A 21,436-nucleotide genomic window follows, 5' to 3' on the forward strand; every position below is an offset into this window, starting at 1 on the left:
GTATGCCCATGGGTAGGGCGGGTACTGGGGCTGTCCTTGTGGGGCTTGGGAACCGGCCCCCTTTCAAACAGCGCTTCGGCCTTATCGCTCCGCCTACTAATTCTTTGGAGAATAGCTGTCATCCTGTGGAGGGGCCTTCCGCATGCAGCTTTCTAAGCCCCGGAGCGGGGTTCCCAGAGCTGTCCTGGGTCGGTGGTTCGCAGCGGGGTGTGTGGTGGCCGCGGCGGTGAGGGAAGGAGGGAGCCGCAGAGTCCGTGACTCAGGGTCAGTTTAGCCTTCTCCCGCGCTAGCCTCCCATTGGCTCCCCTCCTTGCCGCTCTTCCCCTGCCTTCGCTTATTGGTCTTCGCGGCTGCCCAGTCCCGCCCCCTACTTCCTCGCGCCCTCCGGCTGTGTGGTGACCGCCCTGAGGGGCTGGGGCTGCCGGGCTGGGGCTGGGGCTCGGGCTACGGGAGGCAGGAGGCAGGCGGGCTGGCGGTGTCGCATTCGCTGACCCAAACCTGGAATTACTTTCCAAACTACCAAAGCTTTCAAAACTTTGGAGCAAGAAAGGGGACGGCGTGTCCGGCTGGGTGCTTGGGGGCTCTTACAGAATATGATGGAGGTGTCCTGTCGATCACAGGTATTCTATACTGCGTGGACAGGGTAATAGTCAAGAGAGTTGGCTATTTGTTAACTTTTGCGTTAACGAACACAGACAAAAAGTTGATTGGGACATGCAAGAATGAGCTGCAGTCTTGCCATAGCTTACAGGGCTGCTTTGGGTTAGAAGGAACTGTTACCTGTCAGTGATCAAAGCGGTAGTGCCTGACTGAATTTCTTGTTTCTGTTGCAGATGGTGGCTCCCTAGGTGTGGTGCGGCAACCAGAGGGTGATAATGGCAGCCGAGGCTTATAGTCACTCTGAAGGGAGCCTTCTGCCTTCATCAGTAGGCTTAGACCGTGATCACCTGAATGACTCTGATAAGCTAAATCGATCCTACCCCTGGGCCAGCAAAATCAGGAAAAGCCAGCTCTCTCAACTCTGCCGGCTTAGAGCATCTCTGTCTGGTGAGCACTGTATTTTGAGATCAAGTTCACCTGTTGTCAGTGAAGGTGATGTGTTTCAGAAGGTTGCAGATCTTTCTCCTCCTCCCTCCCAGACCTAGAGGTGATAGCAATAAGTAGCTGCCAGAAAGTGCTTGCTCAATGAATATCTGAGCCATAGATTACTGCAGGCTGGGAGAGTTTACAGGAGAGGTGTTGCTGGATAGGTGATTTGCACCTGTACTTGTCCCTGGGCGACCTTTATTGGCTGTCATCGGACCACCCTGCAATGTCCTGAGTTTGAAATGAGGAGGAATATGTTGCTCTGGATTCTGTTGGGAGTTTATAGTTCTTTGCAGTTCATCGTGCATCCAGATACAAGTCTCCCTGCTTTATCATGATTATGATATTCGTACTGTATGCAGTGCGTAAGTGCAGAGATGTCCTTGTGACGAGTTGTTCATAATGCTTCTACCAGTCTACTGAATGTCTACTACTGCTAGACATTCAGAGCTGCTTCCTGCTTTGGGAGTGGAGTGATAGCATTTGGCTGCTGATGCCACTTCCCAAGAAAACATCTTTTACAGGCAAAAGCTTTGAAAATTTCGCTACAGTCACTTGGCATTGTGTAACACAAAATACTGGTGTGGGCACAGGTATTTCAGTGTCACATCCTCTGAACAGTTAATTAACTGGATTCTGACTAATGCAGTATTTAATAGGGGCTGGAGCACTTACTGTAATTGCATTTAATAACAGCTTCAATCTTGAGGGATTTTAAAACCTTTTAAACTCTGTTAAGTAAAAAACAAAGGTGAACTGGTCTGGTTGAGTTTTATGGGTGTTGGCAATTTTTTTCTAGCCTACAGACTGAGTTTAATTGTTCCAGTGGCTGTGATTCAAAGACATGTTTATTAGAACTGTTTCCGTTTTCCTTAGTTTCATTGATTCTATTTTCTTGTAATTTCTTTAAAGATTTAGGAATATGTATTTTGGGATTACTTGACTGTTGCTTCAGCTGACAGCTAAATTTTTTTTATTCATTCCCTAATACTGTAGTAGAGTGGTAGAGCTACATAGCTGATCTTGATTTTTATCTTCCCACAGGAGAGAAATGGAGCTCTTACTGTTTGTCTTCACTGGCAGCTCATAACATTTGTACCAGCAAACTTGGTAACTCAGGAGCTCAGAGGGCTTCTTCTCTCTCCACTTCCATTGGAAGCTCTTCTTCTTGCTCTTGTTTGCTCACCCTCACTGAGGAGTCCAGCCAGTACCTCCCAACTGCTGCACGCAACCCAAACAAAGCCATCTTCACTGTGGATGCCAACACAACAGAGGTATTTGCAGTAGTAAGTGCTAAACTAAACAGGCTGTAACTGGTATAGGTTGTATGACATCAGACAGGCTGAAAGGTGTGTTACTCTTATGCGTATCTGAAGGCAGCTGGAGTGACATGAAGGTCTTTTATAGTCTGCTCAAACTCAATAGCCTTATAAAGGCAACACATTTACTTCCATTGCAGGTTGTAATTAGCAAAATATACAAGGCAGCAGCAGAAGCACAGCTGTCTTGAATCTTTTTTCAAACAAAAATGGAATAAAGAAGACTGCAGCTATGGAGTGGCATGAAGGAAGAAAGGAAAACAGAAGGTGCTTCAAGACTTCTTCCTGTTAAGTGCCAGCCATGGGATGGGTTTGTGATGGCATGAGGTCTCTATCTGCCCTATAAATATGCTTTTTGCATTGGGAGGGAGAGAATTTCTCTCCTATTCTGAGAGTAAACATGAATATTAATTTGAGTACCAAAAACTTTAAAGAGCTGTGCCATTTTTAGCTTGAACTGACAGTTCGTGCTTACCCATCTTAAAGGTGTCTAATTCTGACTTGCTCTATAGCGCAGGCTTAAGTATGCCAATGACTGGTGTGATTGCTGCATGCCTTCAGGGATAAATTCTGTGGCTTGCCCAGGCTTTGCTTGTAAATACAACTTCGTAGTTTTTCCTCTATGGGTGTAATTATTTACATATAAAAGAAATCAGGAAACCTAAAAGGAAAGCAAAGTCTCAAACCCTCTTAACCAAGAAGATGTGTGGGCAAGGAATATCCTAGAATAAGAAGCATTAGTGAACTGTTTGTGAAGAATGCAGAATTTTAAAGAACCACCAGGAGGAAGGGATATTATAAGACATTAAATCAACAGCCTGAGGAGATGATGATATGTGAACACAACTTAGAGCTTTTATTCTTTGTTTTGTTTTGGTGATTTGCTTGGGGTTTTTTTCCCCTTTTCTAGATCCTGGTGGCTAATGACAAAGCCTGCAAGCTCCTTGGGTGCAGCAGTCAGGAACTCATTGGTCAAAAGCTGTCCCACTTTATATCCAAATCCAGTCAAGAGGCATGGGAAGCTGTCGGTGAGGACTACATAGAAACTGATGAATGTTCATCTGTAGTTTCAGGAACTGTGGTATGTGAAAAGTTCAAGAAAATATTCGCCACCATATACAGCGGTTTTGTACGCTCTGGTTTGGGTTTGGTTGGTTGGGGTTTGTTAATATTCTCAATATAATTCCCTGATATATTTAACTTTATGGGGATTTGGCAATTATGGCATTTGTAGGACTACTTGGTTTAAAAGTTTGCAGATATGGGAATTCTAAGGGCAAAAGATGGTTTGAGAGGCACCCATGAGAGCCTTGCAGCTGCCAGCATGTATAGTCATGATGATTGACCAAACCAGAACTTAAGGGACATTAGATTTTCTAAAAAAAGAAAATCAATACAATTGCTTAGCATGAAAAAAACCTATTATGGAAAAGTTCCCTATTGTCTGGTCTTTTAAAATACTTTTAAAATTATTTTAAATTGCATTGCACATATCACAAAGTTACAGTAAGTCAAATACTGTGAAATGTCTGTGCCAAAACACCCCAGTTGGCACAAAGGAGTGGAATTGATATTTTGCCTATAGCAGGGTTGTTTATAAGACAGCTGCATGAAAAATGGCTCCAAATGATTTTTTTTCCACTGCTGTTGTGAGTTGTCACTAGAAAATACTTTGAAAATGAGCTCATATTCTTCTTGGTGTGTTATTTTCATACTGAAATTGCCAGCATCTCGGAGCTTGATCTTCCTGAATCCTTAATTGCATGGGGGTGGGGGAGGCGGAATATTTTAAGTTTGATTCACTGAAATCCAGGATTAAAATTAAACGTCTGATAAAGGCACTAATTCAAAGCTACAGCCATTCCAATGGCTATATGCTCCTATACTTTATGGGAGTCACTGTGTAATTTATAAACCCCTTCTTGTCAAGATCACATAAAAAGGCTTGATTAGGAACACTGGAGGTTATAAGATAACCATTTTCTGCTTTAAGAAGAATCTCCTCCCGTAAGAAACTGAACTGCTGTTTTTGCAGCTGAAAGTAAGAACTATGTTACTAATGTAACATTAGTTATATTAGTATTCATTAGCACCAGGGGACATTCCTTAAACAAGGCATCTCTGAAAGGCACTTTTCACTGAATGCAAGGTGTAAGATTGGCACATATCTCATGCTGAAGGAAATGCCTTTAGGTTTCCTGAGGCAGCAAGAGAAGGTACAAAAGCAATAACATTTTGTGTATCATCAGTGAATTATTTGCAAACCTTTTCATCTCTATATTAAAACTGTGTTTCTTCCAGGAAAAGAACCAGTAGTTAAGAAACAATGTTTTTCTCACAATGACAGGGATATTTCTTGGCTTAATATCTTATTCTTGTTTGAAATTCTTGCTAAGTAACCTAGTAAGTTCTGACTACATTTCTGAATCCTTTGGAAAGGTGGATGTCATAGGCCATCTCAAAGAGAAGATCCCTGTCTCAGTCTGGCTGAGGCAAATAAGAAGCAAGGACAAGCAGTGTTGTGTGTTTGTGCTGGAACCAGTGGAAAGACTCTCAGCTTCTGTTTCCTTCACAGTTGACGTAAGTGTTTTCCTAATGATCAAACGAGTCTGCAGTTTGTGAGAGTTGATGTGCAAATGAGATGTGTCTAAAAGCCAGTAGGCGTGTTACTGTTTGTGAACATGAAGCACTGCCTGAAATGGGGATTGCACATGCAGGACCTGTGCATCTGTCTCCCATACGGCTCACCTTCACATATGCAACAAGTCACATTAAAATACCCTGTTTCTCCTTCAGGGACATCTTAGACTTGAACAGTGATGGTTTGGCAGGGGGTTGGTTATTCATGGCAGGGATGCCCTTGTGAAGGGATCAGCGTGCTGAGGAAAAGCATTGTGAGGAGCACTGGACACCCTTGCTTTTCTGCTATGGCAAGAGGCAGGCTGTCTGCATGATCATGTTGGTATAGTATTGCATTATGCTGTGTCTGTTTTATTAATTAGTTTTATCTGTGAAGGGGCTACAGAATGAAACTTCCTGCATTTGCTTAGATATTTGCCAAAACTGTTGTTAAGAGATTGAGTGGACTGTGGCTAAAATGCTAAAATTAAAATAAATGTTCTTCCCAAGGGAGAGATTACATCATGTGACCTCCATTTTGCCCATCTCCATGGCTACCCAACATTGGAAGAAGTAGTTGGGCTCCATATAAAGAACCTGATTCCTTCTGTGCAGATCCCTCCTCTAGACAAAAACGTCCCAAAGGTACAGTATAAGCACCAACCATGTTCTTCCAAAGCAACCTGGTCTAGTGGGAGGTGTCCTTGCCCATGGCAGTGGGGTTGGAACTAGATGATCTTGAGGTCCTTTCCAACCCAAACCATTCTATGATTCTGTACCCTTCCCATTTGGAAAACAGGCGCACATGGTTTTCCCTGCTTCTGTAACAAGAAAGCCTTTTCACAGAGAAGCAGAAGTCCCCTGAAAAATTTATGGAGCTGCTGGCAGAATATTTCCTAACTATTCTCTAGGAAAGAGACCAAGCCCCAGCCTCTCATTGTGGAACCTGGTGAAAGACACTTTTCTCCAATCCTGGCTTTTTTAGGAAACCATGCTGTCTCTGAAAGCTCCTTAAAATTCCTTTGCATTCTTCAGTGGATTCAGTCATGTCGCTGAGGAGTGAAAGACTAAAAGGATATGCAGATCCTGCAAATGCCATTAAAATGGCCAGCTAGATAGTTGAAAGTGGCTGTATTAATGCCTTATTTGCTGGAAAGCTATAGCATGGACTTCCCTGGTCCTCTTCATCAGGCTGTTCATACAGGAGTTTAACACTGGATTCCAAATCCTTAGGAAACCAGACTTTCTTAATTTTGGTAGTCACAGGATTGGTTTGTTTTTCTTTTTCTGCTCTCTTTTTCCTGAGAAGGTTCCTGTGTAATTTTATATGAATACTGAAATAACACCAAACCATTTGGTTAGTTAGAGGTTTCCTGTTTGTTTTTTTCTCTTTGCTTTAATGCAGAACCTCAGGATCCAGCGAGCTGTAGGCATATCCAGAGAGGGTAACATGTTTCCTCTCAGTTTAAAGCTGCAAGTAAGCCTTCTGGAGGAGGACGAAGTGACAGTGCAGAAAAATGGTGTTCTGGAGGCAGAAAAAGGCAGCTCTTTCACAGGCTATCATTACTCTGCTACAGTCGTGGTTTTCTTCACCATCAGTGGTCTTATTACTGTTAAGTCAGATGGAACCATCTGTGGCATCAAGGATAGTTTTGCTTTAATGCTCTTTGGCTATGAGAAGAAAGAACTGTTGGGAAAGGTAAGACAGGAGGTTTAATCCCTCCCAAAAGACTGCTGTGTCTGGCAGTTTATCTGTTAGAATTGTAAAGTTGTCTTTTATACTCATGTCTGTTTGTCACAAAGCCTGTGTTTCACGTGTTTGGTGAGTGACCCGTATGATGATAACTACATTCCCTTACTGTAATTGATAAGTTTTGCAGTGTTGAGGAGCTCGTGTGGGTCTCAACTAGCACAAAAGCAAGCTGCGCACTTAGATGTGCTCTCTAAGTCATATGGATCACTTTTGCCTGGCTATCCATGAGAATCAGGTTCACAAATAGAGATTGTTAGCATTTGTCCCTAACCTCTGAGAGTCAGCTTAGATTTATAAGGTTTCCTTCTGTGTTTTAGAACATTACATTCCTGATCCCTGGTTTCTATAACAACATGGAGAGAAGCAGTGACTGTTCTTTGCCATTACCTCCTCCTGATGGCTCCATGGGGACAGAGGGTGAGTGCATCTTTGAAGATGTTACTGCCTGCCATGCAGCTGGCTCTGGTTGCTCTAACAAAGCAAAATGAATAATATTAAGCAACAAAGTTCAAATTACAGAGATGAGAGCTTTGCCTATGAACATAGGAACATGCTTTATAAAAGCAATGTACCTCTGTACAGTTTTTAAATTGGATTTCCACTAAGACCCTAAGGTAAACTGAATTGTTCACCTGAGGTTGTGCTTCTTTCTTTATTGCTAGGAAGATGAAACTGAATATCCAAGTTGGAAATTACACTGTTAGTAGAGAGTGCTTTGTACTTAACAAGCACTTCCCTTTCCTTCCCTCCGCTGTTAGGATCTCTGAGTATTTTAAGTCAGGTAAAATACAGTTTTTGTGGCAGTATTGCAACAGAGCTACAGACAGGGCTGATATTTTAAGGGAGAATTCTAATATTCTTCTGAACTGGCTTATGTTGCTGGCTACTATGCAGTGTTATGTTGCTGTGGAGTTTTAGTAGGAGGCATCACATATTCCTGTGATGCAGTTCACTGCATTTACAAAGAATTTAACAAAATTTTATTTCCCTGCACACAACAGGATAAACAGAAGGAGGGAAGCCTCATGTCTCCAAATCTGTCTTTCCAGCTACCTCTGCCCAAAAGAGAGAACACAACCAAGTACATACTTGTATTCTACGATTCTGTGATCTCTACCACAATAAATCTTTTATGCTGGTTTTATCTCTGTTGTTTTGAGGTATTTTTCCCCTGATTTTTTTTTTTTCTCTTTACTTAAAAATGCACATGTGCATTGAAACCAATGCACACTGCTGGAACAAAGAAGAATTAATAGACAGTGTGCGATGTCTTGGGTATTTCTTTGATGAAGTGATACCTCTAATCTAGGATCAGTTCTTCAGTGCGGAAGCATTGTTGGCACTCAGCCTCTATTAAATGGAAGAATTCTTTTAGATTTAAATCTAGATTTGTCTACTCATTACCTTCTTCTGCAGCAGCAATACTTGGTTTATTTAATCCTGCACACTTGTGGTTTTCTCTTTTGATCTGTTGTCACTGGAGAAGGAAAGTTCTTTACTTATTCTTTCCCTTAACTGTTTTTTAGACTGTATACTTTTGTCTGACAATTTCTGTGAGTTCTATCAATGCAGTCTAAAACTTTTCATTTAAAGTGTTTGGAATTGAGAGTGTATGTGTGTTCTGCCCTTTTTTTTTTTTCTTTTTTTTTTTTTGCTGCTGCTATTTGTCTAACATTAACTCCAGTCTCTGTGTGGTCACTGGCCTTTTTTTACATCTCTGAACTTCAAGTAGCTAACCCAGGATCTTTGATAGGAAAACAAATTTTCGCATCCCTGGAACTTTCAGGTTCCTGCATGTGATGATTCCTCAAGCCAAAGCAGAGTGGAGTATTCGTGTTTGGACCACCTTGCTTTAATCTAGTCTTTTATACTCAGTTCCTTAGGGATGAGACAGACCAAGACATTTCCAAGATTGTTTTAAATCACTGTAGTCTCCGAAGCCTAAACACAAAAGGTGAAACTGGTGTGGTTTTGTTTCTTGTTTGGTACAGACAGCAGCTTCTTGGCTGCATCTGTATTGAGCCTTCTGTCAAGGAATGAAGAGCAGAAATTGGAAAGAAGACACAAAGACGAAAAATTAATGCATGATAAGACTAAACAAAAGAATGTGACCAGTTTCTTTTCTACTCCCTCACCTCCTGAAGTGGCATCCATTCCTTCTAATAGGTAGGCTTTTCATGGACTGCATATTTACATATGTGATGGTAATCACCAGCAAAAACTGTTCTATCACCCTTGTGATGTCTGTGGGAATATGTAACAAGAGCCTTCTGCACTATACTGTTTTTAGAATCCGAGGGCTATTTGCAAGACAGGTTGAGTTTTGCCTTAGATTTTAATTTAGATTCGTGCAACCTACAATTGTAAAGTTGCAGGAGTTCCATCTTTTAAGGGGACCAAATGCTTCATCCAGACTAGGGAAGGTAACTCTGCTCTGTCTCTGCTAAATCAGAAACGGTGGATGTTTATTTCCTTCTGTGGTATCCACCAGCTGGTGTTGCACTGAAGCCAGGTTACCTGGAATGAATTCTAAGTATTGTTCCTTCTGGTGCTTGGTGTAGCTGTCAGGTCATCTGTTAAAACAGGCTACTGTATTACTTAAATCCAGCCATTTTTATTGCATGTTTCCAGGTCTTTTTCCTCTTACAAGGTTAGAAAGTCTCCTCAAGTTACCTACAAGGTTTATCTTAATTCAAATTTTAAGCCTTCTGCATTAAAAATTCTAACTGTCAGAAAACATTTACTGCCCTTCTTAATGTATAGTCTATTAATTACAGCACAGTTCTTGCTGCTTTTTAGAGCAAGAACTTCCTTGTGCTCTCCTGGGTTTATGTCTCTCATATCACATTTGGATTTTAAGTGCTCTCTCGCATGGGTTGTGTTTCTATTTTGTATTTTTACTGATAGAAATGTTTATAAAATACCTTGTGCTGTGGGCTTTAGTGAACCATGGTTAAATTGGTGGTTAGGGACGTCCATCTTCTGTTGGACAGACAAAGGATCTGTTCTGAGGTCTGGAAGTATCCTGCCATATGTGTTGACTTTTTGTTGTGGTAAATTGTCTATGATCTATACTTAGAAATGAAGCTAGAGAAGGAAATAATTCATAGGCAAAAGTGCCATTCAAGTGTACCTGCTCTTCTTTGGTCAAAATGGAATTTGTTAGGATCTTGAATGTCTGTGCCAACAGCTTTTTGCTTTTTCTTTTAAACTTCAGAAAATAAAGCAGTTGGTGCAGGTTTTAAATAGTGACCATAGTAACAGAAGAGCAGGTAGTATACAATATGACAGTATGGCAGTTCTCTCAATCTTTTACCATCATGTTATCACTAATAACTTTGAACCATTGCAGTAAAGACAGTCTTGCTACTGATGGGCTGTCAGCCCACCACAGAGAGCCTTACCCTGAAACCTGCCATGACAGAATCAGATCTGCAGGTTACCATATGAAAAGCTGAAGCATCAGTTCTCTGCTGATGCCTGGGGACAAGCTGCTACAGTAAATGTTGCTTGGTTGCTGTTAAAGAAAATTCTTCACCCTGGGTTTTCCACAGCAGCCTCAGACATCTGATTCTTAGAAAAGCAGTGTAATAATTGAGTGGTACAGGAATAGGACCTGCTTGAGCTGGATGCCTCCAGGGAGGGACCCAGAACAAAGAAATTCCTGAGGTTTCATACCCTTACATTTTATGCACTGGACCATCCCATGCAGTTGCTGGTCCAATGATGAATTTTGGTCTGGGGTTTCCTGTCTGTCATTGGGTTCTTTTGTGGCCTTGAAGCCATAGCAAATGAAGGACAGGAAATTCTTTCTTGTCACTCCAGTTTTTGTTCCTTACTAAGGATGCATCTTCTTTATCTTCCAGTTTGCATTGGCGTCATTTACACTGGCTTTTGCTTACATAACTAAGCACAGGTTGTTGCTTCTTAAGGCTCCAGCAACTTCAGCTACCCATGCTAAGCAACTACTCATGCTAAGCAAGGCCACCCAGTCAAAAAGAACACAGTTAAAGGAATTCAGCTAACTAAACTTAATTCACAACAGTTGCTTGTTTGTTCTAGGCTAGAAGACAATCTAGATACTGAATCCTATGCCCCAATTAAGCTGCCTTCAGATGTCACTTGTAACTCACCTGGAACACCAACAAAAGATGAGCGATGGTCTGGGACAACCCCAGACTGCAGACAAGAATTTCAAAACCATATGACTACAGGGCAGTTGTTAAACTCAGACTTCATGTTTGATGGAAAACATTCCAGCCTTGAGCACATTGTGGTTGAACACTGTCTGCTAAATAATGCTTCATCCTTCTTTGCAAATGGAAGAAATACTATCCATGATGGCTGTTCAGGAAATAAAATGGGTTGCAGTGCTTCTGCAGCAGTTGCCACAACCTCTGAAGATGTTAAAGAATCAGACACTGAGCTGAACTGCATTTGCTCTGGTCTTGAGGTACTGGGTCTGAATATTGATGTCAAGAGGCACTCAGACAATTGTTTAGGTATTACTGCAAGTCATGTAGGAGCATCCTCTGACGCAGTGGACTTGGGTGTAGGCAATAAGCTAACTCAGAGTACCAGTGCCTTTTCGACTGGGCAAGAAAAGCAGCTGTTGAATGGTGTTGCTACAGAAAATGGTTCTAGGTGGCTGGCCTCCCAAAGGCCTTTAGAAGAGACTGAAGAATCCTCCAAAGCATTTATTAAGAAGCCTGAAACTCTTGCAGAGACCATGGGGGACAACATCAACAGAAACCCACTGAAGAGCACATGTAGTCCTGAAAAATACTGTCAGCTGCACGAGCAACAAAATATGAACATAAAAATAACATCAACCCCAGTGAAACAAGAAGGAAGGCTGAACCCAGCAGCTCCTTTGACCTTGAAGATTCTGGAAGGAAGCTACGCTGGCAGTTGCTGCCACAGGGATGGGTCACAATTAAGTAAGTTAAGCCTACTTCTCCCCTTCCCAAAACTCTTACTGGGGTGTTTTTTTCCACCCACATTTTTGCAGAAGGCAGACAGTTCTGGTTAGAAGCTTATGGTGAAGAGGAAGGAAGAAGCTCTAGCATGTAAAATAAAAATGGTATCACAGTCTACTCAGAGGGTATTAGAAAAGCAGGTGTATAAAGTACAAAGTCACTAAGAAATTAATCCTGACTGAATAGTCAGAAATATTCTCAAAACATAACTAAAAGGCTTGAACTGAGTAACTTTTTTTCTGAACAGAAACTATAAGCTCCATTGTAAAATTTGTATTTAAATTGTGTAATGGACTGTGTTTCATTAAGTCATTCATCTGGATTCAGTGGCTTGTTGTATAAAATCCACATTTTGGTGTAATTTAGAGTAGCAATGTTGAACACTGACAAAAATTTCTGCTGGGGGTTGGGAACCATGGATGTAGCCGCCAACTATCTCTGAGTAGCCGTGCTGTTGTCAGCCCTTCTGGTGATTCTTTCCTGGGTAGGTATTCCCCAAATAAATAATGTCACTTTGATAAGAGCTCAGAATTTTGTCCTAAAATGTCTGCGATCCCATTCAACACTAAAATCTCATTGTATCATTTTAACTTACTCACCTGTTTCTACAGGTATACTCTTTGAAGTGAAACGTGTAGAACTGCAGGACCCTGCCATGCTTTTCTGTGTCTGGGTGGTGAAAGACCTTCTGCAGAGCCAGAAGGAAGCTGGAGCAAAGAGTCAGCTTTTGCTCTCCAGTCTAGCGAGCTCTGTCCAGTCTATTGCTGATCTTTCTACAAATAGTCTTGGAGAAGTAAGAAATCCTACCGTTGCGTAATACTGAGCACATCCTTGTTTGATTGCTAAGCTGAAGCTAAAGTCAAAAAGGTTTTAAACCTAAAATGTTATATGGTTGTGGGTGGATATTGCTCGCTCTTTGTTTCGCTATTTTTACCTCAAAAGAAATGTTTCAAATTGCTGTTTTGTAACATTCTGGTAGTGTGTGTTTTGCTTAGTGGAATTCCCTTTCCCAGGCTGAACAATGAAACCACCCAATTTGTTCTTGGGCTGCTCTAATTACATCTACAACAAAATTTTGCATCAGTGTGGTTTTTAAATCAGTGGCACCAATGACAGAACCTTATTAAGAAAGGAAATACCAGGCTGAAAACTTCCACTGACTGATTTGTGGCAACAAAAGAAAACTGCTTGAGCTTCTAAATTCCTTGAATAAATGGATGCATTCTCTAGATCTTTACACAGCTGGATTTTATGATGACCTTAACAGAGAAGTCCATACATAGATATCACATGTATAGTGGTGACGGTTCCAAACTACAGGAGCCTCTAGGAGCTGCTGTTTATTGAAATGTACTGCAGATGAGATGCTCCCTCCCCTGCCTAATCAATGAGATGGGAGATAAAGTAGATATTTGAGTGAAAAGCTTGGCTATTGGCAAAACCTACTATTTGGAATATTTTTCCTTTTAGAAAATCATCTTCCATGTACATGTATGTCCAAATATAAGCAATTCTGATAATTCCATGTATAACTCCAAATTTCATTGTTCAAAACAAATGCCCCTGTGAGATTTGTTGGCTCCTCTCAGGATGGAAGGCTGTGTATATCATAAAGATGTTCTGTTACACATTGTAGATGCCATCTTTGGTGGAGGAACTTAGTAATTGCAGAGACAAACAAGCCCAAGCTCTCTCCTCAGAGGAAGACAAACTTACGTTGTGGTTAATTTTTCATGCAGTGTTGTAGGCCTTGCATGTGGTGTTTCTTTACTAGGGATTTTACTGGGATGTTAACATTTAGGAGGGTATGCCTTGAACTTGTTCGCTCTTTGTGTCTGCTGTGGTGATAGACCACAAGGACTTAATTTTCCTACTCACAGAGAGAATTTTGTGCAAGCATCTAAGGTGCATATGCTTCTGTTTCCTTTACCTTTCTGTGAATTAAGCAGTATTTGTAGCTGCTGAGAGCTGATTGTTGGCTTGTCCCGTATGGTGATATTTACAGCAATACGCAGTTCTTGCTATCAAAACCAAATACCACTGCTTTTATCTATTGAAGGTATGTACTTTCTCTTCAGTATTTACTTCATTTTATAAACATGATTCTATGGCTTGTTCATTTTTTTTCTTGCTATTTCTGTATCTAGACCATCAGATCAACTTCACTTTTCGAGAATTCCCGAGGAGCTGAAGAGCTTCAGGGTCTAAGGGCATGTGAAGGAGATTATGCAGAAAACTATAACACTCTCAGTCTTATTGGCAAAGGATCTTTTGGCTTTGTCTGGACTGCCAGGGGCAAGAAAGATCATCAGGAGGTTAAATATTTCTTTTAGATCTGATTGCAATAATTTAGGATGAAAACTGAAGGTTAGAGTAATAGTGTAGTGTTATGTCAACACTAAACTATTAAAAGTTGAGTTTTGGTAGCTGGGCTTTTCCTTTGTTTAAATAGAAATCTGAAATCACTAACCTCATGGAAACAGGCCAGCAAAATGTTTGCACTGATGTATATGAATATAACAGTATATCAGTGTTATCTAAGATAGCAGGCACAGAATGACACTGGCCATGTATCTACTTTAACCTGCTGAAAGAAGGATATATTAAGCTTAACAGAATTACAGGCTTTCTGTTACTAAAGAGAACGACAAACTTCAAAGTCTTTATCATGCCACAACTCAAGAATGTGGAGTAGACATGTTGAGGTTATGGGACCCTCCTCTATCAGCAGAAGTATTTTGGGTGTTGAGAGGCAAGTGCTGGTGTTTCTCTGCATGAGTGTTAAGTGCTCATGTCCCTCCACTGTACCTCTATGCCAGAAGTCAACACTGTTGTAACTGATAAAAGAGCTGTCCTGACAAAGCTTTTGAATTTCACAGCATCCATAAAAAGAAAATAAATACATTTGATTTCTGTGCATTGCTTGGCTTCTAGGCCTAAATTAGTTTAAATATGTTTAAAGATATTATAAGCAATGCACATTGGGTTGGTTTACTTCTGTACTTCTAGTAATATGGCTCACTAACACTTTTCCTAGAAATTAACTTACCATGACTTAAAAAGTATGACTTAAAGCCATACTTTTGCAGCTGATGCTGAATGCTGTTGTCTGTGCAGGTTGTCGTAAAGTTCATCTGGAAGGAGAGGGTGCTTGAGGACTGCTGGGTAGATGATCCCCATCTGGGGAGAGTGACTCAAGAAATTGCAATCCTGTTGAAGCTGCAGCACCCCAATATCATTAAGGTACAGTGAACTCAGAGTGAACGCAGTTTGAACTGCATCACGTGGCTCCTTTTGTATACTTGGTGTCTCGTGTTTCTCTTCAGGACTGAAGAAATGTCTTATATTAAAATATACCTTTTCAGGAAAGAAAAGAACCTACTTATCCTGTTTTGGTTTGGAGGGTATGTTACAGCAGACTGTCACTGGCTTCAACACTTTTACCCTGAGCAAATGATGTCAACATAGATCTGACTGTAGCAGGAAATCTGTTAATAGGAAAAAAAGCCTATATGTTATTTCAAGAGGATGAGATGCGTATCTTGGAAGTGTGATGTCACATCTGAACCTGTACTAGTTCAGGAAGTAATCTGCATACATATCTTGATTCCTCAGGTTTGACGTTGTTTGGTGGTTGTTGGGGCGGGGGGGCGGTCCTCAGAAAGAGAATTCTTCTTGGTTTTAATTCTGCTCTGTTTTAATTCTGCTCTTTTTTCAAGAAACATTTGTGCTCAGTGAAATGAGACTTTGAAGATTATAAAACATGTTGATTAACTCTCCAAGAGGAGAGCAGGGTTTGCTTAAGTAAAAAAAAAAAAAGGCAGTTTGAGGATAAAGCACCTGATTAAAAGAGTCTGTTATTTATAGGTGCTGGATGTGTTTGAAAATGAGCACTTCTTCCAGCTGGTGATGGAGAAGCATGGATCTGGTCTGGATCTCTTTACATTCATTGATAATCAGCACAACTTGGATGAGCCGCTAGCCAGCTATATATTCAGACAGGTGAGAACTGGGAATGTACAGTTGCTACATGCAGCTAAAATTTGGTTAATAAAAGAAGGATTTCCTATAAATCCATTGCCTCTTGCCTGTGATGGGAGCAGCACACAGCCTCTGTCATCAGGATGACCATCCATGTAGCAGCCACGTATCCTATGCGGAGGGAGGAAAGTGCACGGAAGTTGCCCCAAGCCCCACTAAAAGCTACGCTTTCACTTAGACCAATGCTTGGTTTAGACTGGTTATGAGGGTAAGAGACTCTCCTCTTTTTAAAGAATTTAATATCAAGAAATTATCTTGGAACTTAATGTAGCATAATGCAAAATAACTCAAGGTAGTTGACTGTGAGTCAGGAACTCATCTGAGAGCTAAATTGTCCTCTGTTCATTGAGTTAACCGTAACAGGCACTTCCCCCTCACATGTTTTGGAGTAAATTTCTTCCTCAAAGGTATGAAAGGATTACTTTGCACTTGGTAACACACTGAACACTCCCCTTGCCTGGGGTGCTGATGGAAGGTGGAAATTGCAATCAATGGTCCCTTTAGATTTGTGATGGATAAGCCCTTCTCCTAAATCAACCTTAAGTCTGTAGGGGTGCTCCATTACCTCAGACCTGGACAGTATTTGTCTGCAGAGGGGGATTTGTATTATAAATAGAAATTTTTTTTACTTAGCCATCTGCTTTTCTTGCTCAAATGTATTATGGTAGGAATCACGATTGTCTCCAAGGTGATAAAATTCTGATGCTATTCTTAATTATGGCACTACAGCATGAATCGTGCAGAAAGAAGAATGGAAATTAGGAGTGACTTTATTATTTATACCAAGCTTCACTCTTAAATGCTTTGTCATCCTGCATTATTGGAGGCACACAGTAATATGCTTCTGGATAAATCAAAGGACCCTCTGAATGAAGCTGGGATAAAAATAGAGTAACCTGCACGAATGTAACAGTAAGCTCTGATGCTTCTAACCAAAAAAAAAAAAGCACATTCTAACCAAAAAAAAACAAGCACATATGCCATCTTCCTGCACATTTGTGAGAGGAAAGCAAGCAAAGGCTATTTTAAGTCTCTCCCAAGATAGATACCCTACTGCAGCAAAGCCGACAGACATGCCTGAGTTTGTATTATGTTACCAAAATTAGGATCTTGTTTATATATATATATATATATATATATATAAAAAAAGCCAAAACGTGGCTATTGAAACTGAGTGATGCCACATAGATTATCCAGAAGGACACCTTGGTATAGTAACACCCAGTTCTTTCCTTCTCTTTCAGATTGTATCAGCTGTTGGGTATCTTCACTGTAGAAACATCCTTCACAGAGATATCAAGGATGAAAACATTGTCATTGCTGAAGATTTCACAATTAAATTAGTGGACTTTGGTTCAGCTGCCTACCTGGAACCCAGCAAATTGTTTTATACCTTCTGTGGGACAATTGAATACTGCTCACCAGAAGTGCTGTCTGGCAAACCGTATGTCACCCTCTGAAAAGTCATTTTTGTGTCCATTGCACCAAAAATTGTGGAATAGAGAAGCCAAGCTGCTTTGCCATTGGTGCTCTACTAGAATATCTAACCACAGAAAACTGCAGTGAGATTTAGGGCATTGCAGTGACAGAAATGACTTGTAAAGGTTTGAATGTATATAAAGTAGGGCACTGTGGTGACAGAAACTAGTTCTAAAGGCTTGAAAACGTACAAAGTTTCTTCTGATTAAGTCTGTTGACAGGCTGTCTGATTCTGGTCAGATGTTTTGCAAAGCTTTGTACTAATGTCTGTCCTACTGCAGAGCCAAGTTCAAGAACAAGCCCGAGTTTAATTACCAGCCTGGTAGAAGAGTTTAGATGAATTGGGTTGCACTTGAATGTGTCCTTTTCCTTAATCTTTCGTAACATGTACATCAGCTTGCTAACCTTCTCTTCATACCTGTGTCTACACACTCATGGGTCTCTACCAAAAGCTGCTCTTCTATAGAGATGGTATAAGCAAGTATTGCTTTTTAATTTGCCCCTTACCATGTGTGTGTTTTGTACTTCTCCAATGCTCATCTTGTATGCTCCTTTCCTTCCTACTTGCTTCCCTGTATGAATTTTTTGCAGTTTGATCATTGTTCATCTCCCCATTATGTTTGTGCTCCTCTGAACTCAAGGATTCTTCCCTTCCATCCTGTCGTGCTCCTGTCTTGGATATTCTGCCCAAATCTTAGCTGGCTTTTCCCTATTCTCTTCTTCTCCAAGTGCTCTTTATCTGGAGGCTGGCAGTCTCATACTCACCCCTGGAGGGAAGCCTTATCATCACAGGGTGATAAACATTAATTGTACATGCAAGTATATTATCTTGCTCTCAGTTCACAGCTGTTCTCATAGGTCCTTCAAGCAGCTTCTCTTAATGGGAAAGGGGGAAGCAATGCAAGGAGGAGAGGAAATCCCTGCTGGGAATGAGCTGGAAAATGCAGTGCTGCCCTGGGAATTCAGCCTGTTACTGTGTGAAGAAACTCTCCCTTTTTATCAGATAGAATCTCAATAATGTTTATTTCCAGAAAACACTTGCTTTGAAAAGGTTGGGAGGAGGTAAATGAGACTCCACTGAGGTGTCTGACCTTCCATTTAAATATTTACTTGATAATTTTGGCTTATGGTGAAGAAGGAGGATGATTAAGTTTTCCTGTCACCAGCTTACACACGTGGAAGTCTACATGCATATTTTACATACTCATTAACTGAAACTGGTTGGCCATTCTTCTGGTTGTTTTTCTTTCATGGAGAGGCATAACATGAAGACGACTTCTCAAAAACATGTGAGAACCTTATTAGAATTCTCAGAAACCTCCTATGTTAAAACAGAAATTGGAAATAAGAGCTATCAACTGACTTTATTTACTATTATTGGACTATTTTTACTTTTTTTTATTTATTGACTATTTTTACTTTCTTCAGCACACTATTATGTATGTGCAATCTGAGTTTAGGCAAGTTTATCTCTGCATAGGTACCGTGGCCCTGAGCTGGAGATGTGGTCACTTGGTGTCACCCTTTATACGCTAGTATTTGGAGAGAATCCCTTCTGTGAGCTGGAGGAGGCCATGGCAGCTGTCCTGAATCCTCCTCGGCCTGTCTCAAAAGGTAACTTTTTGCCATTTGCTTTTCTAAAGGAACAGATCTCTTGGGAAGGTATGAGCAATATTTATTCTCCAGAAATAAAAGGGAAGACTGGAAAAAATGCTTCAAAATGTGCTCTGCAATGACTGTAAAAGCTGCTCAGTGCAGCAGATTTACCCAGGGTATCCTTTTCTGGTAAGTTCTGCAGTTCTTCAGTGCCTGTGATGAACACAGCTGTCTGCCCTCTGTTTTATCCTTTCAAATTCCAGGGCACCCATGTATTATGATGAATCAACTATCAGCCGGTCAAGCTTCAGTGAGGTTTATACCTGAGAAAACCAGAACAAATAATACCTGATGGGAAGGATCAGTCTAGTAGATAACTTTAAGATCAGAAATGGCAGTCACGTAACTCTAAAGCAAGTTTTATGTCATTGAACTATTACCAGTCAAGCCTATGTCACTTTGGCAACGGATGGTAGTGTGTGGATTTATAACTTCTGAATGAATTGTATGGCTTGACCTCACAGGAAAAATACATTGGCCTTGTTTTCTGTTGGAGGTATAGAATGCTAATTACATGTCAGACTAATAAAATCTCCAACAAATCCTCAGGGGTCCTTAGGAGCACTGTGGTTATAAGGCTTGAGGGGGCTGCAATTGACTGATAAATCCTTGAAGCTTTCCCTGACCCCTGAAGTGCATATTTAGTCACATAGGAAACACGGGATGACTGCAGGATAAGACTGGGCTTGGAAACAGTGAGTCAGGGTGGCCTCTGTGGCATTTGTTTCTACTTCTGTCCTCCTCAGTATCATAACTCTGTGCTCATTTCTCTGTTTTCACAACCTGGAAATCTCAGAGTGTTCCCAGACCTGAGCACATGTGAATAAGACTGTGATAAAACAGTACAGCACCAGGGTTTAATGGGGAGGATTTGTAGTTATGATCTGCATTCTTTGAATATAAACCATATTTTGCACTCCCAGCATGCCTAAAATATAGCCTGAGCCATTCCTCTTACTGCTTTCTCTCTGCCCAGGTCTCATGAATCTCATGGTTGGCCTTTTGCATCCTGTTCCAGAGCAGCGCATGACTCTGGTGATGTTAGTAGAGGATCAATGGCTGAAGCAGCCTGTGAACCTGGGTGATTATGCCTGGGAAGAGGTATATCTCTCTGCTGAGACAGGTGAGATGTTGTCCTGAAGGCTTTCTCCCCCACCCAGCACCCACTGAGGAATGATTTCTAAGAGAAGACTGAACTGTGGTTAGCAAGATACTTCTCACCAGGTCACCAACTGCTATCCAAATGCGCTCAGTTTGAAAGTATGCTCATTGTCGGGTAGGACCTGTGGTTCAATCCTCAGTCTTTCTCCCTAGAAAGCAGCAGATTCAGAAATGGTTCTGGTGAGTGGGTGAATGGAGACAAGCTCCCAGCTCCTCACATGGAGAGTGAGCCAGTCTTGAATGCTCCTGACTGATCATGCATATTCCCACTGGGGAGAAGCAGCGGCTGTGGAGTGCCAGGGCTTGGGCCTGGAACTTGGCTGCCATTCTTCTCCACAGCACAAATCCCTCCCTGTAGAACAATAACTCCCTTATTCAAGAATCAACAGAAATGAACTGTAAGCCTTAGATTGCTGCTGTGTCTCTCATGTAGAAAGATCTGGTGGTCAGTACTGAGCAGCCTTAAGCTGCTCTGCCTGGGCTCAATTCCTCTAGAAAGCCTTCTAGCCATAAGCATTTATTACTGTTCTTACACAGGATGTGATTTAAAGTTGTGAGACAGAGATTTTAGTGTCTTGTTTAAATTGTTCATCACTCAGGATGTATTGTTTTTATTGGCTGGTTTTACTTTGTGTATGTAGTTTCACTCATTCTGAAACAGAATTCCATGATGGGGGTGTCCCTTCCCCCCCCCGATATAATCAGTAGTCCTTGATTTTGATGAGACAAAGATGCTGGAAATAAAAAAATAGATTACAAAGAACTTGAACTAATTCACAATACTGAGATGAAATCCTTTCAGTGTGCAGCTCAGCCAGACTCAGACTTCCTGAAAGTAAGTGATGGGAAACGCAGCAGTTCTCATGCCTGCTGCTGGTGTCAGACATAATCTCAGTGGAGAAGCAAGAGGACTTGGCTGGAAAATCAAGGCTCTTAAAGCCAGCTAAAATATTAAAGATTAGCTCTTGGAATCCAGCTTTTGACTCTGTTACCTCCATCTGAACACATTTATATTAGGGTTAGGAAAAAAGGAAAAACACGGTGAGGGTGCTGAGGCCCTGGCAGAGGTTGCCCAGAGAAGCTGTGGCTGCCTCATCCCTGGCAGTGCTCAAGGCCAGGTTGGACAGGACTTGGAGCCACCTGGTCTAGTGGAAGGTGTCCCTGCCCATGGCAGGGGGTTGGAGCTGGCTGAGATTTGACATGCCTTCCAACCCAAACCATCCTATTGCATTGTAACTTCGTGGTAAAATGTATTCTGCAGCTTAACTGTGGCACTGAAGGAAGGCTGCACCCTGGCTCCGGGGCTTGGACCTCTTCTCCTCTGCCCTGACTGGGGGATAGTT

The 21,436-nt window shown here is 41.4% G+C and overlaps 1 protein-coding gene across 3 annotated transcripts; it reads left to right on the forward strand.

Annotated features, from left to right (window-relative positions):
- The first annotated feature begins 104 nt into the window (after window positions 1–104).
- Window positions 105–20,772, forward strand: PASK (PAS domain containing serine/threonine kinase). 3 transcript variants are annotated; one of them, XM_057408415.1, is made up of 18 exons: window positions 105–250; window positions 834–1,047; window positions 2,131–2,360; window positions 3,316–3,486; window positions 4,845–4,985; window positions 5,535–5,669; window positions 6,430–6,723; window positions 7,095–7,194; window positions 8,769–8,943; window positions 10,840–11,717; window positions 12,368–12,549; window positions 13,904–14,071; window positions 14,874–14,999; window positions 15,624–15,758; window positions 17,042–17,241; window positions 18,757–18,890; window positions 19,909–20,055; window positions 20,247–20,772. In XM_057408415.1, the coding sequence occupies exons 2-18, from the start codon at window positions 876–878 to the stop codon at window positions 20,345–20,347; spliced, it is 3,489 nt and encodes a 1,162-aa protein (XP_057264398.1). In that variant the 5' UTR covers window positions 105–250; window positions 834–875; the 3' UTR covers window positions 20,348–20,772. The 3 variants fall into 3 exon arrangements, 2 of the variants coding, with proteins under 2 accessions (XP_057264398.1, XP_057264399.1); XM_057408416.1 differs by lacking the exon at window positions 105–250 and adding an exon at window positions 490–620; XR_008972063.1 differs by lacking the exons at window positions 18,757–18,890; window positions 20,247–20,772 and adding an exon at window positions 18,920–19,061 and having other exon boundaries at window positions 19,909–20,038.
- Window positions 20,773–21,436: the final 664 nt, after the last annotated feature.

The sequence above is a fragment of the Pezoporus wallicus genome, unplaced genomic scaffold (assembly GCF_028554395.1).
Source record: "Pezoporus wallicus isolate ANWC-B61680 ecotype Strahan unplaced genomic scaffold, APGP_CSIRO_Pwel_v1 contig_4238, whole genome shotgun sequence".
Classification (NCBI taxonomy): domain Eukaryota; kingdom Metazoa; phylum Chordata; class Aves; order Psittaciformes; family Psittacidae; genus Pezoporus; species Pezoporus wallicus.